At 38.1% G+C, this 13,607-nt stretch overlaps 2 protein-coding genes across 5 annotated transcripts in view; both read left to right on the forward strand.

Annotated features, from left to right (window-relative positions):
* The window catches only part of LOC103115684 (transcription factor A, mitochondrial-like), a 146,505-nt gene that overhangs the window by 21,170 nt on the left and 111,728 nt on the right, over window positions 1–13,607 (forward strand). The window lies entirely within an intron of this gene.
* On the forward strand, window positions 725–12,126 carry LOC103115683 (interleukin-36 gamma-like). 4 transcript variants are annotated; one of them, XM_007525478.2, is made up of 5 exons: window positions 725–857; window positions 1,603–1,787; window positions 3,802–3,909; window positions 4,632–4,771; window positions 11,435–12,126. In XM_007525478.2, exons 2-5 carry the CDS (start codon window positions 1,622–1,624, stop codon window positions 11,642–11,644), a joined length of 624 nt encoding a protein of 207 aa, XP_007525540.1. In that variant the 5' UTR covers window positions 725–857; window positions 1,603–1,621; the 3' UTR covers window positions 11,645–12,126. The 4 variants fall into 4 exon arrangements, with proteins under 4 accessions (XP_007525540.1, XP_060043242.1, XP_060043241.1 ...); XM_060187259.1 differs by having other exon boundaries at window positions 1,603–1,736; XM_060187258.1 differs by having other exon boundaries at window positions 769–851.

Genomic DNA, 13,607 nt, shown 5'->3' on the forward strand with positions numbered 1-13,607 from the left:
CAAGACCAGTTGCTTCTGGTCTCCCTGGTCTAAGATTATAAGTGATTTAATATTTCAGGAAAAAAGTCATTATCAGAAATGCATTAACAATTCAAGCCCGGTGTTAAAATTTGATCAGAATACTAATTTGAAACCTTAAGTGCTTAATCAATATGAGAGGGGAAAAATAGATTGAATGTCTTGAAGTTGATTGTTGTATATGGGAGGACACCAAAGGCTAGATTTGTCTTATTCCATGAAAGTATGAAGCCAATGCCTGGGACTCCCCAAGGTGATGGAGTTACATTTCTGAAGGTCTGTGAGGATGTAGGTAAGAAAACTTGCAGCCCATCCCTTTGTTCAGGGCTGGTTCAAGGTGAAGTGATCATAAATACCATATAAATCTCATCTGAGGTTCACAGCTAATTTTGCAATCACAGATCTTACTATAGTACTCTTATAGAGAACAAGTTTTCCCACCCCAGGAGATGGACTCCCTTCATAAAAGGTGTGGCATATTTGTATGAATCCTTGAGTGACATTGCAGGAGATCTGAGCTCTGGGAAAGTCCCACAGATACCCCTTTGGAGAAGCTATGGTCTGTCATCATTACATTTCCTGTGGGGCTTGACTCAGGCCTTCTCAGGGTACTCATGCAGGTCATATTTGTGATGATGGTGTGATTTCATAAGAGCCTCACAAGGCTCTTGGAGGAGTAATTGGGCTTTATTTACATCACCCAATGGTCACACCCCACCAAGGAAATAGGAGCCTCCTTCACGCTTACCAGATAAATAAATGACCAGACTCCATCAGAGTTCATCACACCTATTTGGAACTACGAGAGCAACAATCAGTCCTCTGGATTCTCAGTAAAGGTTCTTCTTTGCTAATCATATCTGGAAAATCTTACAGCTCTGGAAACTTTCTTCTTTTCTGTGCTATGGGATTTAGGGAGGCATAGGACCATTCCAGGCTAGCTTTATGTCTTATCCTTTAGGGACAAGCTGCTTGCCACTGGGGAGATACTCAGGTAGGGGTCCTCTCTTCTCCTAAGCAGAAGGAGATGAGAATGGGAGTGGATGAGGGTGACTGGGAAGAAGTACAGGTTTCCTTGATTGGAGTTGTGAGGGGTATTGAATTTTTATTGACATGTGGCCTTGGAAATTCTAGGTATATGCTGCCACTGGCTGGATTTCTTGGAAGAGCAAGAGAGACTTACTGATTTCTCCTTCTCATAGTTATCTTAAAGACTTATCTCATGGCTGTCAAGACAGCTCATTTGGAAAGGTACTTGCTTTGACATGTCATGTGACTAAGGTTGGATCCCTGCCTTCACTGCTCTGGAGAAGATTTGTTGCTGTGGTATCTTGCTCTCTCTCCTTCTGTCTGGCTCTGCCTTTATAGCAGAACAAAAATCCATGTGGAGTGGTGAGGCCTCAGCAATGACAAAAAAAAAAAAGAGATTTAATTCAGGAGGTGATTGAGATTATCTGACAAGGGTTTCATGTAAGGTTAGAATTTCCAGATAGCTATTTAGGATGAAGACCTTGAAAAGCAGGATCTTGGGAAGGTTCTGGTAACATATCCTGAAGCTCATGTATCCTATTGCTGTCCCTACAGGTGCTGAGACAACCTCACCATGACAGACCTTCAAGGAAACCCTTCCTATGGAACACCAAGTCATGATGGCAGTGCCAGCGTATATTGCAAAAAGCCTGGAAGATTCACACACAGTGAAGGACACTCCACCCTGGGTATGACTCTTCCTACCAGTGTTGGAGATACCTCAAAGATGACTATTGAAGGTAATGGCCAGTATTCAATAGTCATCTTAGTTTCAGATACAGCAATAGGTCAGGCAAAGGGAAGTGTCAAAAAGAGTAGCTGGGTCTTCACACATGAGTACTTCAGGACTGATAATTTTCACTTAAACATTATTAGAGACTTAATAATGATCTACAAGATTGTGGGATAATATGGGTATAATTCCACACAATTTCCACCACCTGAGTTTCCCATTCCATCCCCTCCATTGGAAGAGTCCCTTTTTTTTTTATTGACTTCATAATGATCGATAAGACTATAGGACAAGAGGGGGTGCAGTTCCATATAATTCCCACCATAAGAGTTTTGTATCCTATCCCTTCTATTGGAAGATTTCCTATTCTTTATCCCTGTGGGAGTATGAACCCAGAATCATTATGGATTACAGAAGGTGAAGCTTCCCTATTCTTCATCCCTCTGGGAGTATGGACCAAAGATCTTTATGGGAAGCAGAAAATATGAGGTCTGGTTTCTGTAATTGCTTCTCTGCTGGATATAGGGGTTGACAGGTAGATCCATATCCCCAGCCCATATCCCTAATGTAGTAGAATAATTTTCACTTTTATTCCATTTTTCCTTTTATTTTTTAAATCCTTATTTTTTCATTTGATAGAGACAGAAATTGAAAGGGAAGGGGATGATAGAGAGGGAGAGAGGCACCTGCAGTCCTGCTTTACCACTCACAAAGCTTTCCCCCTCCAGGTGGGGATTGGGGGCTCAAACCCTGGTCTTTGCACTTTTATAACATGTATGTAACTAGGTGCACCACCATCCAGCCCCATTTTTTAATTTTAAACATTATATTTATTTAGTAATGAGAAAGTAGGAGGAGAGAGAAAGAAAGAACCAGACATCACTCTGGTACATGTGCTGCCAGGGATTAAACTCAGGACCTCAAGCTTGAGAGTCCAATCCTTTATCCACTGTGCCACCTCCTGGACCATCCATCTGCCCTTTTTACCAGGGCACACAGCTTTGCCAAAAAGAGAAGTTGGGCTAATGGGCTATATGAACACTGGCAGGTTTGATGTATAAACCCTAGACCTTCTTTAGTAAATGGCCTGGATTAAATGATCCTTCTATTTATTTATTTACTTTTATTAGTGATTTAATATTGATCTACAAAATTACAAGACAACAGGACTATAATTCCATAATGTCCCCACTATCAGAGTTCTGTGTCCCCATTCCTTCCATTGGAAACTAGTAGTTCTCCCAAGATCACAGATATGGGTTGACTATTACTTCTATAACTCTCTCTCTCTCTCTCTCTCTCTCTCTCTCTCTCCTTTTACTATTCCTGAGTGTTCTTCCTTTTTCGCCTCTCAGGGTCCTGATGGAATTGGAGTTTAAAGCCATCTAGTCATCTTTCTCTAACATTTTTCCTCCTTTGGGAGTATGGGGTGCATACTCCCAAAATTCTTTATGGGTTGCATGAGGTGGGAATTCTGGATTCTGTAATTGTTTCTCTGCTGAACATGGTCTTTGGCAGGTCAATCCATCTCCTCAGCCCATTTCTTTTTCCGTAGTGGGGTAGGGCTCTGGAGAGATGAAAGTTCAGGACACATTGGTGAGGCCCAGGGAGGTCAAGATGGAATCAGTAGCATCTGCAACTTAGTGGCTGAAAGGCAGTAAGCTGGACAAAATGTTTAATAAAAAGGAAACTAAAAGTATGACTAGAGCAGATGAGAATAGGGATCTTAGGATGGAAAGAATGTGGGAAGGCTATTTTAGGTATGTTCCTAGAAGCCTATGACTTTAGTAATTTTTGCTTAAGCTAACATGGAGGTGAACTAAAAGCATTACCTGGAAAGATCATGCCAGTGTTAAGAACAGGACTAGAAAGTTGGATTATGGCAGAGAGTAGCTCCCAAACTTAAAGAAAATATATAAGTACAATTACTGTTTATCACATTGATACTAGATGATCTTTCCGGTATCCAGGAAAACAGTATTAGTTATAGTATTTTTTATTAGTCATTTCCATTTAAACAGCAATGCCTCGACCTATTTCTATGGATATCTCTGACTTGAATCAGCAGGTGTTGGTACTTCAAGGTGAGACTCTTGTGGCAGTTCCACGGAAGGACGATGTGAATCCAGGTAAATGGCTGTCTGAGGCTTCTCTCTATCCTCCCACCCCTCCACCCCCCAGTAGAGTGGGATGCTACTGCTAAGATAAAATGTGGCATTATAAAATGACAAGTTTGTCTTGGACCTGGATAAAGGAAGTAGAGAGGATGGAGAAGCCTCCTGTGGAACAAGACTGCTGCTTTCATGATCTGAAAGCCTTATTCTATACAAGAGAAGTAGTTTCCACCAGACACAAGGTGTCATGGGAAGACTAACTGGATGAGGAGGGATAGATTTCAGTATTACATCAGGCAAAATCTGATGATCTGTCCAAGGATCAGAAGGGCTATTTGGGGTAAGGATTCTCATTACTGGTGTTAAAGGAGAGAGATGAAGCACTCTGAGCTTCAGTCATGAAAGTCTGTTGTGTACTGTCAAATGTAAAACATTAATTTCCCAATAAAGAAATTAAAAAGAAAGAAAGAAAGTCTGTTGTGTAAACTGCTATATTTTCTCCTTAGCCCAGAGGTGTGAAAATTTCAAGGTCATTTGTTTTTGTGTTTGTGCTATGTCTAAGGCAATGAATGAATGAATGAATAAGTGAACGAATGAATGACAAAAATATAGGAATGACATGATTAACTGGTTTGTGTAGCTAAGCTTCCAAGAAGCTGGCTATTTATTTATTTATTTATTTATTCATTTTTTAATTCATGAGGAAGCTGACATCATCATCCCTTTTATTTTCACAGTCACTGTTATTTTCATGCCATGTAGACATAAAGAATCTTTTGATCATAGAAAAGGGAATGTCATTTATTTGGGTATACAGAATCCGGAAATGTGTCTATTTTGTGAGGACATTGAAGGGAAGCCCATATTGCAATTGAAGGTGAGTGACAAGAGAAATATGTTTTTTAATATTTATTTATTCCCTTTTGTTGGCCTTGTTGTTTTATTGTTGTAGTTACTATTGTTGTCCTCGTTGAATAAGACAGAGAGAAATGGAGAGAGGAGGGGAAGACAGAAATGAGGAGAGAAAGATAGACACCTGCAGACCTACTTCACCGCTTGTGAAGTGACTCCCCTGCAGGTGGGGAGCTGGAAGCTCAAACTGGGATCCTTATGCCTGTCCTTGTGCTTTGCGCCATGTGCGCTTAATTTGCTGTGCTACTGCCTGACTCTCAAGAAATATGTTGTTGAAAAGTCAATTTATTTTATAAAATGTTTATTTGATAGAAAATCTTTAATTTTAGAATTAAAAAGAGATATTCTCTGGTTCTTAAACATATTCATTCCTAGACCTTTCATTTACAGTTATGTTTTAATCAGAGAACTGTTTAGTTTTGGCTTATGCTGAGAATTGAACCTCACAGTCTCAGTCATGAAAGCCTGTTGCATAAACCATCATGCTGTCTCTCTGACCTTCCTAGTTCCTTTTGAATTAATGACCATGTAGTGATGCTTCTGTGACTTACACTACCCTTCACTAGTTGAGGACATCTGGCTTTCTTGTATTTTTCGGGTATTCTTACAAGTTGTTTCTTCAACCATATTCATTCTTTCATTCTACCTTATGTTTCCTTTGGGAATTCCTATCCACCATTCATTGGAACACCATGAGTTTCACCTCAATGTATTTTATCCTTTGGATTCTCATGTAAATAGGATTAAGTCTTTCATTTCTTCTGACTACTCATTCACTACAGACATACCACAGATTTATGTGTATTGGTTTTTTATACTACTACTTTACTGAGTTGTTGAGGTTTTCTAGGTATATTATCATGTCATTGAAAATAGTGATGGCTTGATTTTATCCTTTGCAATCTGTATACTTTTACTATCTTTCTTATCTGATTGCAGTGATGAGTACCTCAAGGACTATGTTGAATATTAGTGGAGACAGTGGACATGTTTTTGAGGTTACCAATTTTGGTGGGGAGAGAGTGCTTTCAGTTTTCCCCCATTGAGAATTGTGATGCCTGTGGGTTTATCATAAATGATCTTTTTTATATTGAGGATATGTCCTTCTAGTCCCAGTTTTGGAAATGTCTTTATTATAGATGGATATTGGATCTTGTCAAATGCCTTTTCAGTATCAATTGACATGACTATATAATTTTTATCTTTCTTTTTACTGATAGGATGAATTACATTGACTGACTTATGGATATTGAATCACCCCTGTTTTCCAGGGATGAATCCCACTTGGTCTTGGTGAATTATTCTCTTTATATATTGTTGGATTAAATTTGCCCAGCAGGATTTTGTTGAAGATCCATGCATCAATATTCATTAGGGATATAGATACACAGTTTTCTTTTTCAGTAGAGCATTTTCCTGCTTTGGGGATTAGAGTGATGTAAGCTTCATAGAACTTGTTTGGGAGTTATTCCCCCCCTCAATTTTCTGTAAGAGTTTCAGGAGATTTGGCATTAGTTCTTCTTTAAAAGCCTTATAGAATTTGATAATAAAGCCATCTAGGCCTGGGCTTTTATTCTTGGGAAGATTTTTGATTACTGAACTTTTATACAAATGATTGGCCTTTTCAAGCTAGCTATGTCCTCTTGGGTTGGGCTTGGCAGGTGATGTTATCTAGGAATACATCCATCTCATCTAGGTTGTCCAATTTATTTTCTTAGAGAGATAATATCCCTATATGATAATATCCACATATGATTCTTTGTATCCCTATATCATCTGTTGTAATTTCATCTCTCTCATTTCTGATTGTTTTTATCATAGTTTTCTTTCTTTTGCTTTGTGTGAGTCTAGCTAGTGGTTTATCTATTCTATTTGTACTATAGAAGAACAAACTATTGATTTCATTAATATTTTGGGTCTTCTTCCTGGTTTGTATTTCATTAATTTTTATTTTGAGTTTGACTATTTCCTTCCTCCTGTTGACTTTTGGGTCTCTTTGTTGCTTCTTTTCTATTTGGCTCAGTTGTGTTGTTAGATAATTTATCTGTAATCTCTTCAGTTTATTAATTCATCTTATTTTGCTTCAGCTTATATTGCTATAACCTTCCCTCTTTGGGTAGGTTTTGCCACATACCACAGGGTCCTGTAGTTGGTCTCTTAGGGGTGTTAGCCTGGAAGAAAGATAGGAAATCCATTTTAGGCATGTTTCTTAGGACCCATGACTATGGTAGTTTTTGCTTGAGTGCTTTGGCTGTCTTGTGGTCATGAATGCTCTGTTTTATGTCATGTCCTTGCCTTAAATTCAGAAGGCTAAAAACTCCCTGAGTCAAAGATTGAGATATTTTAAGCTCCTATCTCTTTTCTTGCAGCACTAGGAACAACCTCCATTGCTTCCTAAACTTAGAGTGAAATTACCAAAATGGGCACAGCTCTGTACTATGCCTCCTGAGTGTTCATTTTTGTGCCATTACTATGCTTTCTTTTTCTTTATTGGGGGGTTATAGTCAGTAAAATACAGTAGTCAGTACATATATAATATTTCTCAGTTTTTTACATATCACTCTAAATCCTCCAACTAGGTCCTCTTCCACCATCAAGTTCCAGGACCTGCCCATCCCAGAGTCTTTTACTTTGGCGCAAGCTGTGCTGTTTTTAATTATTATTACCTTTGTGATATAAACAGAAGTTGGGGAGTGTGATACCTCCATTTCTTTATTTCTTTTTTTAACAGTGTTTTGGCTATTTATATTTTTATTTTGGTTCCACACAATTTTTTGGACCAGTTGTTCATTTTCCTTGTCATTCCTGAGTTGTGTCTAACTTGCAATATCTATGGTAGTCTTTGAAGTTAACCTTGGTTAACCAATACTTGACTGTATTGCTCTGTCCATTTTGTCCTCTCCTTTCTTATACCTTTGCTTTTTTCCTGTTGCTGTTGTTTGTGTTCCTGTCCTGGTTCTATTCTACCACTGATCACCTCATCTAGAGTTGGAATTCCTTTGCATTTTCTTTTTATGTGGGCTTCTCCTCACTAGTTTATTTAATTCTTGAAAGGCAGGATTAGTTGTTGTGAAGACCTTCAGTTTATGTATATTTGCAAAGACTTTTACTTCTCCCTTAGACTTGAAGGGTAATTTGGCTTGATAGAATATTCATGGTTTGTAATTCTTTTCTTTTAATACTTTGAATATGTCATTCCACATCCTCCTTGCTTCTAGGGTTTGTAATGAGAAATATGATGAAAGCCTGATGGTTCTACCTCTGTATGCCAGTTTTTTCCATTCCCTAGCAGCCTTTAATATATTTATTTCTTTGTCCTTACTTTTGAATACTTTACTATGGTGTACCTGGTTTTGGGCCATTTTGGATTCAGGAACTTGGGTGTTCATTCAACTTCCTGGGTGTCTATTTTTTCTTTAATATATATTTATTTATTAGAAAGAGATGGAGAGAAATTGAGAAAGAGGAAGTAGATTCCTGCAGCATTGTTACACCAGTTGTGAAGCCTTCCTCTTCAGGTGAGGATTGGAGGTTTGAGCCTGGGTCCTTGAACTTTGTAACATGTGCTCTAACAGGTACATCAGTGCTGGTCCCAGTTGTTTATATTTGGAATAATACACAGGTGTGGAAACTATGATTTCTTTGAATGTTCTCTGATATCTCCCTCCCCCCATATATCTTTTCCCATTTTTGTGGTTGTTGCTGCTGCTTTTATTATTGCTGCTATTGTTGTTGGATAGGACAGAGAGGAATTGAGAGAGGAGGGGAAGACAGGGAGGGGGAGAGAAAGATAGACACCTGTAGACCTGCTTCACTGCTTGCGATATGACACTCCTGCAAGTGGGGAGCTGGGGGGGCTCTAACCAGAATCCTTGAGCATGTCCTTGTGCTTCTCACTAAGTGCACTTAACCTGGTATATAGTGTTCACAGACCTTGCTGCTACGTTAGATGTTGAAGGATCAAAGAAAGCAGGATCATGGATAATTCCAGGTTTCTGGCCATTCAAAGAATTCAACAGATTAACTAGAATTCTATAACTAAGTTAAGAAATGCTACAAGAGAATCCCCCACATGCCACACTCAGGATAATGTGGCTTATTATGGACCATTCCTATGTCTCTCTGGAGATCTTACACATATGTATTTTACTTAGAAATACTTATTTTAGTTGAGTATATAAGTAAATGCAAATATACTTTGATACATGATGTAGGAGGTATTTTCTGATGTATTTTATTTGTTCCTTTGGGTGTATTCTTTTATTCCATTGACTTTATTCCTTGTTGATATTTGGATAGCAATCCATACACTCAATCTGTTAGCCCTTTGTCAGCATAAGGTTTTGTGCTCTCGGTTACAGCCTTGGCCAGTAAGGCCTTAGACTTACTGCTGAACAATTGCAACTCCTTCCTTTTTCTAAACTTTGTGAGGAGAGTCAAAGCTTGTTGTTCACTTGGCTATTGTTCATTAATTTATCCCTTGAGTTATATTACTACTGTGTATCTAGCTAGACTTAAGATGAAGGTTGAGGAGGTAAGATTTCATGGATCCTCAGTTTATTTTTTAAAGTTTTATTATTTATTTATTTATTATTGGATAGAGACAGTGAGAAACTGAGAAGAGAGGGGGAGCTAGAGGAAGAGAGACAGAGAGACACCTGCAGCCCTGCTTCACCATTAATGAAGCTTTCCCCCTGCAGGTAGGGGACAGGGTTCCTTATACATTGTAATGTGTGTGTTTAACGAGGTGTACCACCACCTGGCCCCTCTTCTGCTTACTTGAATTTTTTTAATATTTTTTTTCCATCTGTTTTTTTTACCCTGTTCAGATACTATATTAGCTTGTTTAGCTCATTGAGTTCTTAACTCAGCTGTTTCAGTTTTCAGCTCTCTAATTACCTCAAGATCATTAATGTTTTCTTTCAGAGTCTCATTTGTTGTTTTCCTAGTTCTGATAATATTACTTTCAAAAGCTTTTCTAATTCTCATAATTATTGCATGGATTAATGTTTGTATGTTGCCTACATTCCTATGTGTTTCTACTTTCTTGGGACTTATATCTGGGCTTTTGTTCTGGTTCATTTATCCAATGTTTCTACTCTGTTTAACCATTATATATGGTGTGTTATTAAGTCTCTCCCTCACTAATATTCTTTTTTTCCCTTTCTCATTGTTTTTTCTTTTCTCTCTCTCTCTCTCTCTTTTCCTTTCTTTCTTTCTTCCTAAAAAAGAAACACTGACAAAATCATAGGATAAGAAGGGTACAACTCCACACAATTACCACCACCAGAACTAATATCCTATCCCCTCCCCTGACAGCTTTTCTATTCTTTAACCCTCTGGGAGTATGGACCAAAGGTCATTGTGGGATACAGAAGGTCTGGCTTCTGTAATTGCTTCCCTGCTGAACATGGGCATTGATAGGTCTATCCATACTCCCAGCCCTCACTACTTTTCAATCCACTAAACCCACTTCCCTGGAATGACTTGTATCTAGATTAAGTACTTAAGAATTGACAGTTTCATATCTTAACAGTTGTTTCTATGTTATCTCAATCCTTGAGTTGAAGCACAGTGGCTGAACTTTCTTATGTTATGTTATTTATTTTCCCTGCAGGCAATGGGAACCTGAGGGCTTTTTCACTATAAGTAGTTTTTTAGCTTAATTACTTACTCTTGATCAAGAGATAAAACAAGGTGGGAGATAGATAACACAGTGGTTATGCAGAGATTCCCATGCCCCAAGGGTTCAAAGCCCTGGCCCAATTTGCCATTATACTAGCAGTCAGAATTAAGCCAGGCAGCACTCTTTGGCCCTGTGAGTTTCTAAACAAATCTTGTTTGTACTCCGTGGGTTCTGAGGCAGTTATTTACCATGTCTTCCAATTCATCAGGAGAATGATGTGGAATGGTTACCACTATATGGCTCCACCTCCAGACAACTGGAAGTGTAGATCTTCTTCTGAGTTGCCTGGTCAGTTTTCTGTCCCCAGATGTCAGTACAGGGCCTCCCCACTGTTGTTCCAACCTCCAAGGAGCAATAGAAATGGAGACTCACAGTTGCAATTTGTGAGCCTTATGTGATTCTCCTCCTTTCAGCAGTCCTTTAAAAAAATTTTTTTTAATTTATTTAAAAAAAAGGAGACATTAAAAAAAAAAACAACATAGGATAAAAGGTTCCCACCACATCTCCGTATCCCATCCCCTCCCCTGATAGCTTTCCTATTCTTTATCCCAGCCATGTTCAGCAGTCTTTTTGTTGATAAAACTCAGAATGGAGCTGGCACCTCAACTGGCAAACTGCTGGGCTGTTACTAGATGCTCCTGAGTAGGTATGGGATCTTAGCCCCAGAAATCTCTCCTTAAGCCCCTCTCTGTCCATGAACCTCATGTATTTGCACTCATCCATGAGTTGGTGTGTTCCTGAAGTAAACCTAGCCTTGTGTTTTCAGGTGACCCTCTTTGCTAATCCTAGTTGATCAGGGAGAGCAACACACAGCTGCTGCTACTCTCTTGAATGTGTTTTTCTATATCTACTCTAATTAATGTATGTAACTTTTGTTGTACATGTAACTCTGAACTACTCAAATAATCTTTGCTTTATTCTGGACATTGTCTCATGTTTTAGGCACAGAAAATACTTGATCTGTACTCCAATAATGAGCCTGTGAAGCCTTTTCTCTTCTACCACTCCCAGAATGGCAGGACCTCTACCTTTGAGTCTGTGGACTTCCCTGACTATTTCATTGCATCCTCTGAGAAAGACCAGCCTCTATGCATCACGAACAATAAAGGGGAGCAATACAATACCTCTTTCTATTTTTCTTCCAAACTTTGAGCTCAATATGGAGATGAAATCTTTGTTAGAGGACTTTGTTTTAAATTTTCTAGTTCACAGCATATTTTAATCTTTACTATCTCAAGGCTGTTTCACATCAGTGGTGAGAGGTAAGCAGAGTCTGTTATCATTTACTGTATGAATGAAGGTGAAGTTATGACTTCATGGCAACCAAGGAAGAAAACATGGACTCAGAAGTAGAAGAAATGGGCTCATATAGGTTTCCTCTCAAAACGAAGGTGTCTAAAAATCTTTGTATGAGGATGTTAGGACCCAAAGATGGTAGAACTCTATTTTGGGATGGATATAAAACTGCTCCAGAACTCATACCTCTGACTCCAGTTTCCTTGATTGACATAGAACTGAGCTTTTGTATTGCTTTTCTTCTTTCCTTTATGTATTTCACTTTCCCTACTTTTGATGTGTGCAACAAATCTTTTTTAAAGCTTCAGGACTTATTAAAAAAAAGCAAGCCAAAAAGATATGTGTATACATATGTTTATAGTAGCACAATTTATATTAACCAAAACCTAGAAGCAACCTACATGCTTCACTTTGACCTGATGCACCATGAAGAGACCCACAGTCTGAGCGACAAAAAAAAAAAAAAAAGAAGAAGAAGCAACCTACATGTCCAGCAACAGACAAGTGACTGAGAAAACTGTGGCATAATATACATAATAGAATACTACTCAGCTACTAAGAATGAATCCACCATCTTCGACCCATTTTGGATGGAGCTTGAAGAAATTATGTTAAGTGAGATAATCCAGAAAGAGAAAAATGAGTGTGGGATGATCCCACTCATAGAAAAAAGTTGAGAAAGAAGAACAGAAACGGAAACATAAATCAGAATTTGGACTGGATTTGGAGTATTGCATGAAAGTAAAAGATTCTGGGGGTGGTAAATTTTAAACTCATTTGTAGGAGGGGGGAGAGCATAGGGACACAAATCTATAATGGTGGGAACAATGTTAATCTATACTCCTACTAACATATTTAAATACACACACACACACATACACACACACACACACACACACACCAATTGTTGATCCAGAGAGATAGTTCACTTGGGAAAACACATGACTTACTATCTGTATGATCCAAGTTCAAACCCAGGCATTATCACTTGGAAGAGCTATGGCAGTGGAGGAAGCTGTGAATCTATAGTGTTTCCCCCTGTCTTTCTATGAATGAAAAGAGTGACCCAGATGGGTGAAAACACACATATGTGAAGCTCTGATTCCACTCCAAAATAAATACATAAGAAAAACAATAAAGAAAAACAATTGTTAATAATAAATTATCTTTGTCCTAATTCTAATGTTTACACGTAAAAACAAATAAAAACTTCATTTTTGCACAGTAATAAAGCTAAAACAGATATAAAATGAAATAGAAAATGTAGCATAAACTGAAATTAACAAGAGTAATTGAATGAAGATACCAGTGGTTTGACTGGAACTTATTGGGGAAGAAGATATTAATGGTGAAGCAGTAGGTGGTGGATCCAATGTTTAAAAGAGCATGCTGCTTTACTACTTTACAACCTCACAATTTTGATTTCTTCAACCTTTTTATCCTAGACATACTCACAATTTATATACTTCTTTTATTAATAGCAGTGGAGGTGCCCTCTTTTTTGAAAATGACCATGTTTCTAATGGATTCTAATGTCATCCACTAACTGATTATGGGTATAATGATAGAAAGATCTAGACCAAATTTGGTTTGCTGTATAAAAATTTTATTATTTTTCTTGAATCTCCAATAATAATTCATAAAAAAGTATGAGTCACATCCATTACAGAGGTTGTCCTTATCTTACAGGGTGTTAGCAGATGACCAGAGTGGGTTACTGTTAGTCACCTAAACCTCACTATGTAATGACTTAAGTACATTAAGATGTAAAGTACATCTGTTTCTGGTACCAATTACAATGTGTGAGCTTTATCCTTAT

The sequence above is a fragment of the Erinaceus europaeus genome, chromosome 3, assembly GCF_950295315.1.
Source record: "Erinaceus europaeus chromosome 3, mEriEur2.1, whole genome shotgun sequence".
NCBI lineage: Eukaryota > Metazoa > Chordata > Mammalia > Eulipotyphla > Erinaceidae > Erinaceus > Erinaceus europaeus.